At 36.5% G+C, this 16,100-nt stretch overlaps 1 protein-coding gene across 5 annotated transcripts in view; it reads right to left on the bottom strand.

The window, feature by feature from the left end:
• CPEB4 (cytoplasmic polyadenylation element binding protein 4) overlaps window positions 1-16,100 on the bottom strand; it is a 100,806-nt gene that overhangs the window by 25,834 nt on the left and 58,872 nt on the right. For 4 of the 5 annotated variants that reach the window (XM_043989900.1, XM_043989899.1, XM_043989897.1 and 1 more), the window contains one exon: window positions 7,223-7,273. The exons of the other annotated variant lie outside the window; for it this stretch is intronic. In XM_043989900.1, the coding sequence (XP_043845835.1) occupies window positions 7,223-7,273 (51 nt within the window). The remainder of the gene's footprint in view (window positions 1-7,222; window positions 7,274-16,100) is intronic. 5 annotated transcript variants of the gene reach the window in all.

Raw genomic sequence — 16,100 nt, 5'->3', positions numbered from 1 at the left:
AGGAGATGGGAGGGTAAATACTATAGTTTGTGTTGCTCAGAGGCAATAAAAAACAAAAGTTACATGAAATCAACAGAGAGTTTTTAGGGAAACAGTAGAATCTATTCTGTTTTTAAGGTCCATTAGAGAAACTGATTTCTAGGCTACTCTCTAATTTATAGTCATTGTTCTCCCAATTTTTCCTTACATTCCAAGTATCTCTGTCCTAGCTGGGTTTTGGTTTTTTTCATGGTAGTATCTGAGTGGATCATCTTGTTCCCTGTGTACTGTGGAAATTTATTTTGATTTGGGGACCCTATGTTTGGGCTGAGATTAGAAAGCCTTAGGCCCTCAGGGTCTCTTCTGTGTGGGAGGGGCTGGTGCCCCTCCCCCTCTGCTTCAGCTGAGCCAAAAAGTCCCATGGGCTGTACAAGATGCCAGGTCAGACAGCTGGGGGAGAGATCCCCAGCTCCCTCCACCCTGAGAGGATCTATCTGAGAGATCCCGGGCTTGTCCAGGCTGGGCTCTGGCGTAGCCCATGCCGAGGTCCCAGGGGTGCAGCAGGGGCATGGGCCCCTGGAGCCCTGGGTGTGGTACGCATGGGAGGCTCAATCGCATTCCCCCCGCCACCAGCTGCAGCCCTGGCTGTCGGATTAGCATGGTGTGTATGGGGGTGCAAAAAGCCCCAAGATTTGAGTGGAGAGAAGGAAGATATATATAGACCTGGGAGTTAGACAGCAAGGGAGACTAACAAGATTAGAAGAACAGGGAGGGGGCTGACAAGATTAAAAGAAAGGACAAGATTAGAGGGACAGCAAAGGCAGCAGAGGGCAGACTGACTGAGCAGACCGATACACAGACAGAACAGGAGGCAGCAGAGAGCACAGAAGCGGTCAGCAGAGGGTGCAGGTTGGAGAAAGCAAAGATTAAGAGAACAGAAGGAGAAGTCGGTGAGAGAGAAACACGGGGGTTCAGCAGAGGAAAGTTAGATGCAGGGGGACTGACAAAGTGAAAGGGTCTTGGAGTTAGAAGAAAGTAGTGGAGCAGTGAAAGTGGAACATACCCTAAGGCAAGAGGCTGCTAAGGACCTTATTGTATTAAAAAAGTTCCAGGGGCAGCAGGTGGAAAGAGACATCGCAACACAGTCAGGTTGTACATTTTATTTCCCTCTATTTTTATGTTTAAATAGTATCTCATAAATAAACTCTGCTTTGATTATTTAGTTAAGAGGCTTCTTACTCTTTTGCTTATTAATTTTGGGAGTGGAGCAGTGTGGTGGAACTTTATAAATGGCCCATATTAAGTTAATAGCAGTCAGATAGCCAGTTAGTCAAGAGTCCCAGATTAAGTACCCCAGTCAGATTAGGCCCCCCAAATTAGGCCTAGTCAGTCAAAAATATTTTCACAGTACTTAGCATCAAAGACTATGAGGGGAGCAGCTAGGTGGCACAGTGAATAAAGAACAGGCTCTGGATTCAAGAGCACCTGAGTTCAAATCCAGCCTTAGACACTTGACACTTACTGTGTGACCCTGGGCAAATCACTTAAGCCTCATTGCCCTGCCCCCCCCCCAAATAATAGTAACATTTACATAATGCTTTCAACTTTGTAAAATTATTTACATACATTATTTTATTTGCACCTCACAACAACCCTGTGAAGTATGTACTACATCTATCCATATTTTGTATGAAAACAGATGAGGAAATTGGGGCTCTGTAATCCTAAGTAACTTGACTTCAAAAAGTTACTAGTTATAAATGTGTAATAGGATACAGATCCATGTGTTCTAGGCTTTTAAGTCTGGTAATATAGTAATCTATCCACTATACCATGTTACTTCACTAGTAGTAGTTAGAAATAGCTATTATGTAGTGATTCAACAATAATATTTTCTATGCACATTTCTCATTTTAGCTACAGTGAACTGTAACAAAACACACACACACACACACACACACACACACACACACACACAATTAGGGCTTCAAGGTGCCTTAAAAATCAACTAGTGTTAATCACAGATGAGAAAACCAGTGTTGAAACTCAAATTCAACATTTACTTCCACCTCTTATATCCAAAAAGCAGACTACCCCAAGGTCACACTGCAAATTAGTGGCAGAGCCAAATCTAGAATTCTTTAAACACACACAAGTCCATTATAACACATTACCTTCTGTTTTTATTTCTAATCAAGAGGAAAATAGATTTACAGTAGAACTAAAAAACTCCTATTCCATAAAGAAGAAATGACAAAACACAGATACTGATATTTTAGCTATCATCATTTCCTTAACACCAATGTTAGGAACTTTATAAAACAAAACAAACTGTTCTATTCTTCCAAAAGCTGTTTTAAACAAATGTAATACACACACAAGATGTAAACTGAATGTTAGATACTGAAATTATCTTTTTTCCTTACCAGGAACTCCCTTTAGCAATGAAATCCCAAATTTGGTCTCTTCTTCCACTTCTTCCCTAAAAAGTCTTTTACATTGTGCATAAGCATTGGAAGAGAGAATGAGTGAAAAGAACATTGCTTTTTATGTGGGCCTGATGAGGAAAGCATTTAAATGCCAAATGAGGAGAGAATTTGGGGACCAAAGGTAACTCTTCTAATAAAGGAAACAGTCTGAGAAAAGACTCAAAGAAAGATGTGGGATTACTGCCAAACTGGATACTGTGCCTCCATGCCTTTGCTTCCATTTTTTCCTATGTCTGGAATGTCCTTCCAACACTTAATATTTAACATTTAGCATTTAAATAGAGCTTTAAGGTTTGCAACATACTTTATATATTTCATTTCCCTGGTTAGTTCCTACCCATCCTTTAAGTCCCAAATCAAATACAACTTATTCCATTTAGTCTTCATAACTTTCAAAGGCACCTATCATAAAATATTGTATATTTATCTGTGTTTATGTCTTATCCCTATGAGTTTTCTATGACGGCAGGGACTATGTCTTATTTTTAAAATTGTATCTCCCTCAGCACTTAGCATAGTCCTCTGCAACAAGCAAACAATATTTGTTAAAGCAATGAAAGACAGCATAATGGAAACGCTGAGTATATTCACCTAAGAGTAGCAGCTAAAAAAGAACTTAAGTTTTGACAAGATGTATGTACAATGGAAGGATATTAGAGGATCTTAAGGAAAGAGGCATTCATTAACTATAAAGGTTCACTTTTTATTATTAAATAAAATTTTAAATTTGCATTACATCTTTCCTGAAAAGAACTAAATGTCACATGTAGTGCTTTAAAATACCATAAAAATATATCTCAAAAATAGAACCAGTTTTATTTTTGGTTCAAGCATGACTTTATTGGTGTAGAGAATGCAAAATAAGGAAATAACAAAGCTCTTACCTGCAATGCTCTAAAACCACAAGAAGAATGGCAGAAGCTAGGTATAGAGCAATATCTCACATGGTATACTAAAATAAGGTCAAAATGAGTACATGATTTACACATAAAGGGTGATACAAAAAGGAAATTAAGAGGCCACAGAATAGTTTATCTGTCAGATTTATGGACAGAGGAAGAATTTAGGATAAAAGAAGATGTAGAAAGCAATACAAAATATAAAATAGATAATTTTGATTATATAAAATTAAAAAGTTTTTATACAAACAAAACGAATGTAACCAAGATTATAAAGGAAGCAGAAATCTGGGAAAGAAATTTTGAAACAAGTATCTCTGATAAAGTCCTCCTTTCTCAAATATATAGAAAACTGGGTCAAATTTATAAAAATGCAAATCATTTCCCAATTGATAAATGTGAAAGGATATGAACTGGCAGTTTTCAGACAAAGAAATCAAAGCTATCCAAAGTCATTTGAAAAAATGCTCTAGATCACTACTGATTAGAGAAATACAAATTAAAACAACTCTGAGGTATCACCTCACACCTATCAGAGTGGCAAATATAACAAAAAAGTAAACTATTGGATGTTGAAAAGGATGTGGGAAACCAACTGTTGGTAGAGTTGTGAAAAGATCCAACCATTCTGAAGAGCAATTTGGAACTATGCCCAATTATCAAACCATGCATACTCTTTCATTCAGCAATACCACTGCTAGGTTAATATCCCCCCAAAAAAGAGAAAAAGACCTATTTGTACAAAAATATTTATCTTTTGTGGTGGCTAAGAACTGGAAATCAAAAGAATGCTCACTGACTGGGGAATGGTTAAACAAGTTGTGGTATATGATTGTGATAGAATATTATTGTGCTATAAGAAATGACAAGTAGGATGATTTCAGAAAGGCCTGGAAAGACTTGTGTGAACTGATATATAGTGAACTGAGCAGACCCAGGAGAATGTTGTACACAGTGACAACAATATGGTTCCATGAAGAACTGTGAATGACTTAACTATTCTCAGCAATATAATAATCCAAGACAATCCCAAAGGACTAATGATGAAGCATGCTATCCACCTCCAAAGAAAGAACTGATATTGATTGAACACAAGACAGAAACAGCATGCTATTTTCACTTTCTTTCATTTTTTTCTTTTATCCAAGTTTTCTTATACAAAATGACTAATATGGTAATGTTTTATATAATTGCACGTGTATAACCTGAATCTGATTGCTTTTGGCCTCAGAGAATGGGGCAGGGAGGGAGAGGAGGGATAAAATTTGGAACTCAAAATTTTATTTTATTTTATTTTTTATTTATTTATTTTTTTTTTTGCGGGGCAATGGGGGTTAAGTGACTTGCCCAGGGTCACACAGCTACTAAGTGTCAAGTGTCTGAGGCCGGATTTGAACTCAGGTACTCCTGAATCCAGGGCCGGTGCTTTATCCACTGCGCCACCTAGCCGCCCCCTGGAACTCAAAATTTTAAAAAATGTTTATTATTTTAAAAAAATAGAACTATAAGAGTCTTCTCCCTATCCTCAACCTATTCCTTATAATCTAAATGCATTTTTAGCCATGGCCACCACCACTACCACCACATACACCCCTCCCCCCTACCAAAAAAAGAGAGAGGAGAGAGACAGACAGACAGACAGACAGACAGACAGACACACACACACACACACACACACACACACACACACACACACACACACACACTGTCGTCCAGGAGGTGAAATGTGGATTCTACTGGTTATCGTTTGAGCCCTCAGAATTCTATATGTTTTTTGCTATACTATTTTTATCACTAGTATAAGCTTTGAGATTTGTAAAGTTCCATTAGGCATTTGTGGCACTACCTATATGCAAAGTATAAATTAAAAAGGCAGGATGAGGGAATTTCTCCAGACTTTAGGGTTATTTTAAGGCTCTGTTGCACCTAAATAGCTTCAACGAAATAACTATAGAGATAAGTGTCTATTTTTGTAGAGAGTGGATGTTGAGGATCACATAAGGCCTTTCCCTCCTCTATCAAAGATCTTGTACTGCATATGCACTGAGGAGATGACTCATCAAGAAACCACCTCTGCTTCACATTAAATAACAAGACCTCTATGGGACACAAAAAGACAAGTGATGCTCTTTACTCTTCTTGGGTTTTGTTTCTCATTTATAAATGTTAGAGTTCTAAAAGTTGTCCTAGGATTTTTACTAATTCAAAAATGAAGGTCAGTGAGTGAATTTATATGAATATTTATGATGTTTCCCTTTTGAGTTTGTCATAAGTTTTAGAATATACTTCCTCATTATCAAATATTCAAAGCATCATTACATAAATGAAAGATAACATTTACCCAACACTCAATACATTAGGTAAATAGTTTTTAGACCTTAACCAGAATCCTTATAGAAAAAGAACCATTGTCTGATTAATGATGTTTAAATACATGATAATTAAACACAGCTGTAACAAAGAAGGCTACTACCATACTCATTGGAACTTTGTCCTTCTCTTGCTCACATTAGGCAAAAACCAAATAACTTTCATACTATAAGATCCTCTCTAGTATTTTAGTGATCTTGACAATAAGTGTGCCTTTTCTGGTTTCAAATACCTGATTATATATTTAGCCATTATTCAAATAAATTCAATTAACAATTATCAAGTGCTTACTATGACCATCTAGAATAAAAGATAAGAGCGCTGAACTTAGTTAGGAAGACCTGTGCTCCCATCTCTGATAACTTGATAGTTAGCAAATCACTTATACATTCTGAGCCTCAGTTCCCACATATGAAAAATACGAATAGCAACACCTGTATTGCTACTACCTACCACCACACAGGGTTATTATGAAACTCGAATAATGTATGGAAAGTGTTTTGTAAACTTTAAAGCACCATATAAGTGCCTGCTACTGTTATTATGTACAATGCACATTGATTGGGATAAAGACATGAAACAAGATAGTTCTTGTCTCCAAGGATCAACCATCATCATGCCACACTTCTTCATGAAAATGCCAAGCTAGTAAACATTTTTAAGATTATAATTACAGAATGCAGGTGGGGAGTGGAGTAGATAAAGCTATTACCTAGAAAAGTAACATGGTATGGTAAAAATGAATTTAAAAGCAGTAGACCTTGGTTCTTCTGATCACAACTCTTGCCATTAATTTTTTTTGTAGCCATGAGCAAATTACTTCCCATCAGAGTAAGTATCTCTTGAAAGAATAACATATATGAATAGTGCTTTGAAAACTTGAAAGTTCTTTCTAACTATCAGTTATTATTCTTAAGTTGGAACAGCCGGTGATTCAGTGGATAGAGCACCCAACCTGAAGTCAGGAAGAATCATCTTCCTGAGTTCAAATCCTGCCCCAGTCACTTACTAGCTGTGTGGTCCTGGGCAAGTCACTTAACCCTGTTTGTCTCAGGTTCCTTTTCTGTAAAACAACCTGGAGAAGAGAATGGCAAACTACTACAGTATCTCTGACAAGAAAACCTCATATGGGGTTATGAAGAGTTGTACATGACTCAACAACAATTCTTACACTCCTAATAAAACTAGACGGTTAGAGTAGACCTTGATAATTTTTTTGAAGTCTAATATGCTATGATTCTATGTACCATTAAGGGATTTTCATTTCTATAATTGTCAACATATTCTAGCAATTCAGTCTATTTTCAAATCTTTATGTCAATTTTTCTGTGACAATTTAAAGTGAATTACAATTAGTATCCTCAAATTATATTGTCATAAACTTACTTTCTGATTCAATTGCATGTATAACTACTATACATCTTCATGAGTTACTAATTTTTCTAGGTCATTGAACTTCACTAACTTAAGACAATTAGCACTTACCATTAATAAGCAGAGAACTATCAGATCCTGGATATGAATAGTTTAGACGACCTGAAGGTAAAAGAAGGCCATTACTAAATTCATTTTTTTGTAAAACTGGTGCTCAAATAGCTTAGATATATTAAATTGAAAATTGATTGCTCTTTGCATAGTAAGATATAAGCAAGTCATATTTGTGAAGGAACTTATTTTGTAAGTAATGATAATTTTAAGACCTGTAAAGAGATGGCTAACAAGTCTTCTCATATTGGATAGCAATCATAACAAGTCTGTCAGTGGGCATATCTATTAGCCTTTTTATATATGATTTTAAAATAGGATTGTCATATAAATTCTAAAGTGTTTTCATGAAAATATAAGATCACTTTTAACTTTCAAATCTCTACATAATACACTTTTCCATATTTCTAGCATTAGTATATACAAGCTCATATCTGAAATTAAAATATACAATTTTTTTCTCACGGGTATACTTTTTTCCCCATTTGTGTATACATATATCACTTAGGAATATGACTGTGGCACATGATTTGATACAAAAGTATGCCTAGGCATTTAGGCATCTTTTAAGTTTTAAATATGTACAAATAGATAAAATATTCATTTTTATTCATGAACTGGACCAACTAAGTTTAACTCAAGTCTTTGAAAAAAATTCAAAATTAGTAATCTTCTAAAACAACATAAAAATGTTCCTTTCTCTGATCATTCTAAATCTACAGGCTAAGATAATGGAACAGATTATATATGGTGTTCTTCACTCTTCTAAAATGAATGTTTGTTCAATTTACATTTATGCTTTGGCAAAATGGTTAATAGCTGAGTCTTTTAAGAGTAAATTAAATAAAATACAAGGATTATTTGTTGTGTATGTGCAGGGAGCTACATTAAACTTTGTAATGTCACCATGACCACATTTCCAAGTTACCACTACTTCAAGTGGTAGAAACAATCAACAAGTATCCCTGACACTCAAATCTGTATTGACAAGGGAGTCAGTACAAGAAAATTTGGCCACAGTATCTTGTAACTTCCAAAGTGCTGCAAAAATTTTGAAAATATCTTAGGTAGTTCTGAGCCACACTAGGGAACCCTAATTATAGAACTTACATCTAGAGCCTTGCCAGACTCCCCAAGGGTATGGGGGTGGAAAAAAATGACAGTACTGCAGAGAAGATACTCTATAGTCGACAACATCTTTACATGCTAACATAATCTGCAAAGTAACCAACTTCAGAAAACAACATAGATCTCATGATTTGTCAAATATATAAATACATTAAGGGGGAGAGAGATCTTTAGGAACAAAATTGGTAACTGTTTCAATATGGATAAAAACAGATTCTGAAATTATATTATACAAGATTCAGTCAATTCTCTGGATCCAAATACAGAGAATATACATTAGGCAACCTATATAATTTTTAAATCCTCTTGCTAATGAAACAGTAGATAAAATATTTGGTATTGACAACATATTGCTCTAAAGATTTTTTGGTCCATAAATAGGTTAACACTAAAAATATTATAGTCACTGAGAAGATATTCCAACTTTAAAGAAATCTCTTTACAATAGATTCAATCCATTGCTCATCCCTGCTAAAGTCATTTTATAAATGACTTTATAAATATAGCTAAATAGGAATATTTTCTTATTTCAAGCTATTTTAAATAGTCATAGAGTAAGTGAATTAACAACAAGAATCACAAAGAAAATCTACCAAAGCTGGTTAACCCTACCAAATACATGGGCCCTTTATCAAAAGCAAACCAACTGGAAACTTTAAGGAGGTAGTGAGAGTAATAGTTAAAACCAACAGGAACAAAAATGCCCACTTCTTAAAAGTTTTTGTTATTCCTTGAAGATGTATTTAAGCATTAATTTTTAGGAATAAAACTAACTGTAGATACCTTTTTGTTCCTCAATCTTGGGAAGAATTCTTTGTTTAAACTCAGAAATGACACTAGGAGAATCAATTACACCTTTCTTAGGGCAACTCTTTAAAATCAAATCTTTCTAAACCATTCCAATCAGTTTGGAATACAAACAAGTCTCTGAGTATTAGGAGGGGGGGGGGGCATTAGGGGTTGGATGAAGGGAGTCTGTGCTATTTTGGAAAAGTACCATTACATTATTACTCCTTCATCATTTCAACTCCAATATTTTGCCAAAAATATAACCAGAGGAATCAGAACACTGTCCCTGACTTACTAATGCCTTCTTCACAAGTCTCTCTCTCCTCTATTCCCTCTAGTCCTCAAACTAAGAAAAGACAAAAAAATCACCCATTCATCCCCACTAGCTTGACTATATCCCACACTTCTGAAAACTATTATCTCCATGCTACCACAAACATCATACCTAATATCCTAACTTTAGACTTTAAAATTTTATACAAGTCCAACATTCTCCCTTGTTCCCTTCATCTCTCTATTGTTATTATTACTCTATTTTGTGCAAGTCAATTTTACTCTATCTCTTTAATTCTCTTCTTGCCAGCTAAAAGAAATAAATTACTACTGCCACCCTTCATCTGAGATAGTTTCCCTTATCCAATTAGCCAAACACAGGTATCATTCCAAGTCCTTCTATGGATCCATATTCTCAAATAAAATTTCTCCCAGAAGAGAGACATACATACTAATATACTGTTGCAGAATTGTGAATTGATCCAACATTTCTGGAAAACAACTTGGAATCATGTAAGAAAAGTGATTCAACAGTTCATGTTCTTTGACGCTGAGATACTATTGCTACCATATACTCCAACGATATCAAAGGCAAAACGGTTCCAAACATACCGATGGTCATGGCAACATTTCTGTGGTAGCAAAAAAATGAAAGCAAAGTGGTTGACTAGTGATTAGGGAATTGCTAAACAAACTAACATATATTCTAATGTAATAGGATATTATAGTGCTGGAAAACTTATGAATTAAGGCAAAGTAAAAAAGCACCAAGAAAAGTGTGTGTGTGTGTGTGTGTGTGTGTGTGTGTGTGTGTGTGTGTGTGTGTGTGTGTGTGTGTGTGTGTAGGACAATACAGGGAGAAAACAGCAAAAACCCTTAACACTGTGTAATTATAGTAACCAATCTGGACCTATGGAAAAAGATAAGGTACCATCCTCCTTTCATTGGATAGGCAGGGTAATGTGGGGATGGAATGTTCCTATACTATAGCACTATGATGATAAGGGAAGGGAGAAAGAAGGAAGAGAAGACAGATGGAATGCCTAAGTAAGCTTCTCTATCTAGAGAGCTTGGGAACATTCTCCTACCAAATTCCATATATAGCTTTAATATTTCAGTGTTTAGCTTTTACACTTAAACATTTCAATTATTTCCTGAAGCTAGATGGTGCAATGGATAGAACACCAGTTCTGGAGTCAGGAGGACCCGAGTTCCAATGTAATCTCAGGAACTTACTAGCTGTGTGACCCTGGATAAGTCATTTAACCTTGACTGCCTCCAAAAAAAACCCCCAAAAAATAAACACTTTGAAAATTCATGTCATTTTATGTTAGGGACTCATGTATTAATATTTTGAAGTTATGAATTCAATGATAATTTATTTGAATTTTAACAATGTTTAAGAAATGTGTATATTAAATTCAAAAAAATTCAAGATCAAACCAAGACATTAGTGTTTTTTAATTAAACTTGCTTATCTATCCCAAGGTGTCATTATAATACAAATGAAATACCAATCAAGCTGCTTAAGTAATGTCTTCCTATAAACTGGTAGGTTAAAAATTCTATCAAGTCAAACTGTATTTTCTGCTCACTTATATTCTAAAACCAAACAAGATATTCCTGCAGAAAAATCCTTAGGAAAATACTGAAAAATTCTAGCAAGGGAAGAATTAATTAATATGAAGTCCAATTTCATGGCTATATTATATTTCACTTTTGGGCATATCAAAACAATACTCTTATTTCAAAAAAAAATTAGCCTACAGTCAAGAGTATAGTGTGGGAAGATGATGGAGGAAAGACATTAAACACACAGAGCTCCTGACACAATTACCCCCAAAACAACAACAAAACAACCCCTGGAGCAGAAAAACCCACAAAAAGACTGGCTGAGATTATTTTTCCATCCAAAGACAGATTAAAGGGGGCCATGCTGGGCTTCAATAAGAGTCCAACCCCTCAATCGTTTCAACACAGACCCCAAGCATGCTGCACCAGAGGAACTTTACCCCCGAGTCTCCGAATCAGCTGCAGCACCAGCATCTTATGGCACTAAGCTTACAGTTGGGTGAGAGGGTTGAACGGCTGGGGTCAAGGGCGGGGATACAGGGGTGTCTGCAGGACCTAAGGAAGAATTCAGCTCATCCAAAGCTAAGAACCACCACAGCACTCTGCTGGCTGGTTAATTAGCAAGTTGGCTTGAGGTTATCTTTGAACCAGAAAACAGGCCAGGTGAGAGAAAAACCTTCCCCGCCTCAAACCAAAACACCTGGGACCCTCTGAAGCTTGGGGCAGTGTAGCTTTGAAGTAGGGCCCCACTGTAAGAAGGAGTTAAAAGTTGAGTAAAAGACAGCAAGATGAGAAAGCAAAGAAAGTTGAGAACTATTGAAAATTTCTTTAGCAACAAGGAAGATCGAGGTGCACCCTCAGAAGAGGATAACAACCTCAGGGCTCCTACATCCAAAGCTTCCAAGAAAAATATGAACTGGTTTCAGGCCATGGAAGTGCTCAAAAAGGACTTTGAAGAGAAAGTAGGAGAAATAGAAGGAAGATTTAGAGAGGTAGAGGAAAGAATGGAAAGAGAAATGAGAGCGATGTAGGAGAGTAATGAGAAAAAAAAGAATATAGTGCAGGATGTCTATCTGCCTCTCTCTTTTCCATCTGCCATTTTTTGCCAGCTGTACCTTGAACTACACCATGGGCTAGACCTACTACTGACAGCAAAATAATGCCAGAGGGACCTGAAAAAGTATTGTCAGATTCAAAAGGCATGTATCAAATTTACTTTCTACTTTATAAATTTTGTAATAGTGTATTTGTAAAAATCAAGTTTATAACATGAAATGCTTGAACAACCCTAGTATTAGAGTTAAAATAATTTGTTCAAAATTTCTGTTATGGCTTGTTGCCTTTCTTCCATAGGCAATAGTTGGGTTTTTTTTTAATCTTTTACCTAACCAGCCTGATATATGCTCCGTGAGGAAAATGATTATTGGGGAAGCTAGGTGGCACAGTGGATAAAACGCCCGCCCTGGATTCAGGAGGACTTGAGTTCAAATACAGCCTCAGACACTTGACACTCTCTAGCTGTGTGACCCTGGACAGGTCACTTAACCCCCACTGCCCTGCAAAAAGAAAAAAACAAACAAACAAACAAGATAATTATTAATAATGGATTTCTAGGGGAGACCCAGAGATCAGTTTAGTTGCTCTCTCTCTCTCACTCCAGAAAGTCCAGCTCCTGCCAAGGTGAGCCCAAGGAAACAAAGGAAACGGAGATTGATTCTTTTGTTTAGAAACACATCTAGAAGCTGGAATTTGCCCTATTATATACTCTTTAGACCACCCTTAAGTCATGTCAATCAATGGAACTGAATTATGCTATAACCAATTAGCTTTGATCAATGTATAATGACCTGCCTCTATCTGACAGATAAAACCCTTGGCCACATCAGTGTCAGGCTCTCTTTGCTTTTTTTTTGCCCTCTCTTGCCCCTCTCCCTGGCCTGACCCTCTTGGTGTGTGCTCTTAGGATTATGTAGGTATGAAGGCCTAAGACTATGAAAAGTTAGGGAGACATACTGTCAATTCTTTACTGGTATATATGATATTAATTAATAATAAATGTTTACTACCAAAATGGGTGCAATAGCCATTTATATATAAATAGCAATCAATAATTTTAGAAAACACAGTTTAGCACAATAATTTAACAAAAACAGCTCTTACTCAATTAACAACAGTGCCTACACTTTAAAACTAAAGAAAAAACTGGCAAATATCTATCAACATACATATTTTTCATGTGTTAAGCATCTTTCACTAAAACTGTCCCATATTCTAAGTCAACACTATTCCAACAACCTCATTCCATCTTCTGGCACAAATAAACAGCTGAGACATCTCACCTCCCATCAAAATTTTTCACACACAGCCAAGAGTCAAATCTACTTGGAGGCAAAGATATTTTCCTTATCCACAAGGCAATGAAAAGGACTTATTAGGAAGGGATACTTAAATTTTTAAGTGTGTGTAGGAAAAGATTCTCTCTGGTTTTAACCCAGGGAAGGCACATGGTTCCAAAGCTTCCAAGATTTGAGGCAACAGGACAAAGGAGAAAAATCAGCAGGAGGATGGCCCAATTAAGCATTTCTAAAGGTTAAGCCTGCCAGTAAACCCCAAAATAAACCAATGGGCATGGAATCCTATTTTTAATCCCTTCACAGAAGTCAGCAGGACTATGGATGTTACATCTCTAAGACTATTAAAGCAGCAATGAAACTTCAGACTTCACAACAGCAATTAATGAGAACCTAAAGATAATCAACAAGTATGCATAGTAGTTAGTGGTCAAATCTGATCTGTCAAAACTGAGAAACCACTACTTGACAGAAAGGTGATATGCTAAATATATAGAATGGGATATAATTTTTGGATATGGCCAATTTGGGAATTTATTTTGCTCAATTCTGCATATTTGTTACAAAATCCCCCCCCCCTTCTCATGTGTGTGAAGGGGACAGAAGGAAAAGAAAGGAAGAAAAGAAATGGTTGTTGATTTTTTAAAATAAAATGTAATACAAAAAATTAAGGAGAAACTAGATAATAAGTGTCACAAATAACTGAAAAATAATTATCTGAATTGAATGGTTTATGAAAAAGGGCTAGCCAAAAGCTTATCAAATTCCTATAGACAAGCTGTCATTTTTAAAAGATTAAGAACTTCAGAGATAAAACATAATGGCATATTCTTCAAATGAATCCATAACAAAATAGCAGATTTTCCCCAGTTTACCATAAAAACCATAGAGAATAAAGAGTTATTTCCTTTGTATCCTGTTAAGGGCTAAAATTCTAGCTAGTCTGTCTAAAATATCTAATGAGTGGTCGCCAATAAATTATAAGCTTTAGCAAGAGTTAGACTTTTAAGCATTTATTAAGGAGAATAAGAATTTGGTAAAGAGAGAGAAAGGCCTAGATTCCTATCTATTAAAGGGAGAGCACATTTCTAGCTCCGCTCTCCACCAGAGTCCCCAGGAAAGAGCGTCAGAGCAAGCGCCAGTCTCTTCCTTCCTCCTCCCACTAGTCCGCGTCACTTCCTGACGTCAAAGAAAAGACTCCTGATCTTGCCCTCAAAAGACCTTCGCTTCATGGGCGGAACTCTTCTACAGAAAGTCTCCAGCAGGTGGCGTCATTCCAATCATTCCAATCCATTATTTTCCAAAACCAGAGCACTACCCCCATACAGAGAGAAGTCATGCCAATTCCATGCCAAACCCCTTTTACTTACAAAAAATACAAGGATATGATCCTGACACTAACATTCAAAGTTGCGTGAAGAACAATTTAAAAATGCATTATTTATGTTTGCTTACGTGGCAAATAACACTAATCATTTGTTTTCTCTAAATGCCCAGCTTTTATTATCCTGTTTATTGATTAAATTTGAATTTCATCTATCAGAATTTCATTTGACCCTTGGAACAATCTTGTGAGGCAGGTGTTATTATTATCCTCATTTTACAGCTGAGGAAACTGAGGCAAACAGAGGTTCAGTGACTTGCCCAGGGTCATACAGCTAGTAAGTGCCTAGGTTACAGTTGAAATCAGGTCTTCCTGACTCCAGGCCCTGTGCTCTAAGTACTATTGCTAGCTGCCTATTAAGCTCAAAGAATACCTACATAGTCTCCCTTCATCTCAACCTTAACTATGTGATGTTATGCCAGAAATAAACTAGAGCTTGTTGAGCTCTCAGCAGTTACTGGACAATATGAGTACCTATATGATACAGTAGGTTTCCTTACTGACAGAAATGTGGAGATGTAATTGTTTTCCACACAAAGTATTTCTGGGTATTCCTCAGGGGGAAAAAAAAAAAACTTTTTGTCTACAAACAATTAAAGCTCAACTATGAAAAACCTAACTTTAAAGCTTTAATGCGGATTACCTTTTTACATCTGTCCTAGCACAAGTTATGACACACTAATGCTGCTGCACCCAGGCTCATGTGACACATTTGCCATTCTTCAAACTGATGCCAAAACAATCTCATCATGCATAAATTTGGTAATGCTGCTCTTCTGCTCCAAGTTCTGCAGAGGCTCCAGACTGGGAAAAGTTCAAGCTTCTTTGCTGGCATTAAAGCTTTCCACAGCTTGGCACTGCCCTGACTTCCCAAGCTTTCTCACATTCACTGCCCTTTATAAACACCAGACTCAACTAGTGCCCCAAACATGGCCTGTACTTCTATGACTCCCTGTGTGGCTCACACTGTTCCCTAAGCCTAGAGTATCCTCACTGTACCTGCTGAATTCTCACTTCACTTTTAAAGCACAACTTAATGGCATTTCCTCCACAAAACATTTCCTGCTCCCCACCTTCAGTAATGATCTCTCCACCAAAACCCCAGAGAGAACTGGGTTTTGAACTTCTCTAACAAGCTTCAGCATTATTATGAATAGCTGTGTCTTTTTGTCTTAGGCCTCTACCTCACTATCACATCCACATAAGCAGGAAATGGCGCTTTTCTAACAATAATTCATTTCACACAGTGCTTTAGGGTTTATAGTGGGCTTCACCCATAACAACCCTGTGAGGATCGCTATTAAAGCATTATCCTCATTTTAGAGATTAGCCCCTGAGGTACATGGAAGGTATGTGACTTAACTAAAACAGGATTCAATCC

The sequence above is a fragment of the Dromiciops gliroides genome, chromosome 2, assembly GCF_019393635.1.
Source record: "Dromiciops gliroides isolate mDroGli1 chromosome 2, mDroGli1.pri, whole genome shotgun sequence".
NCBI classification, from domain to species: Eukaryota; Metazoa; Chordata; class Mammalia; order Microbiotheria; family Microbiotheriidae; genus Dromiciops; species Dromiciops gliroides.
This window is presented reverse-complemented; position numbering and strand designations above follow the sequence as displayed.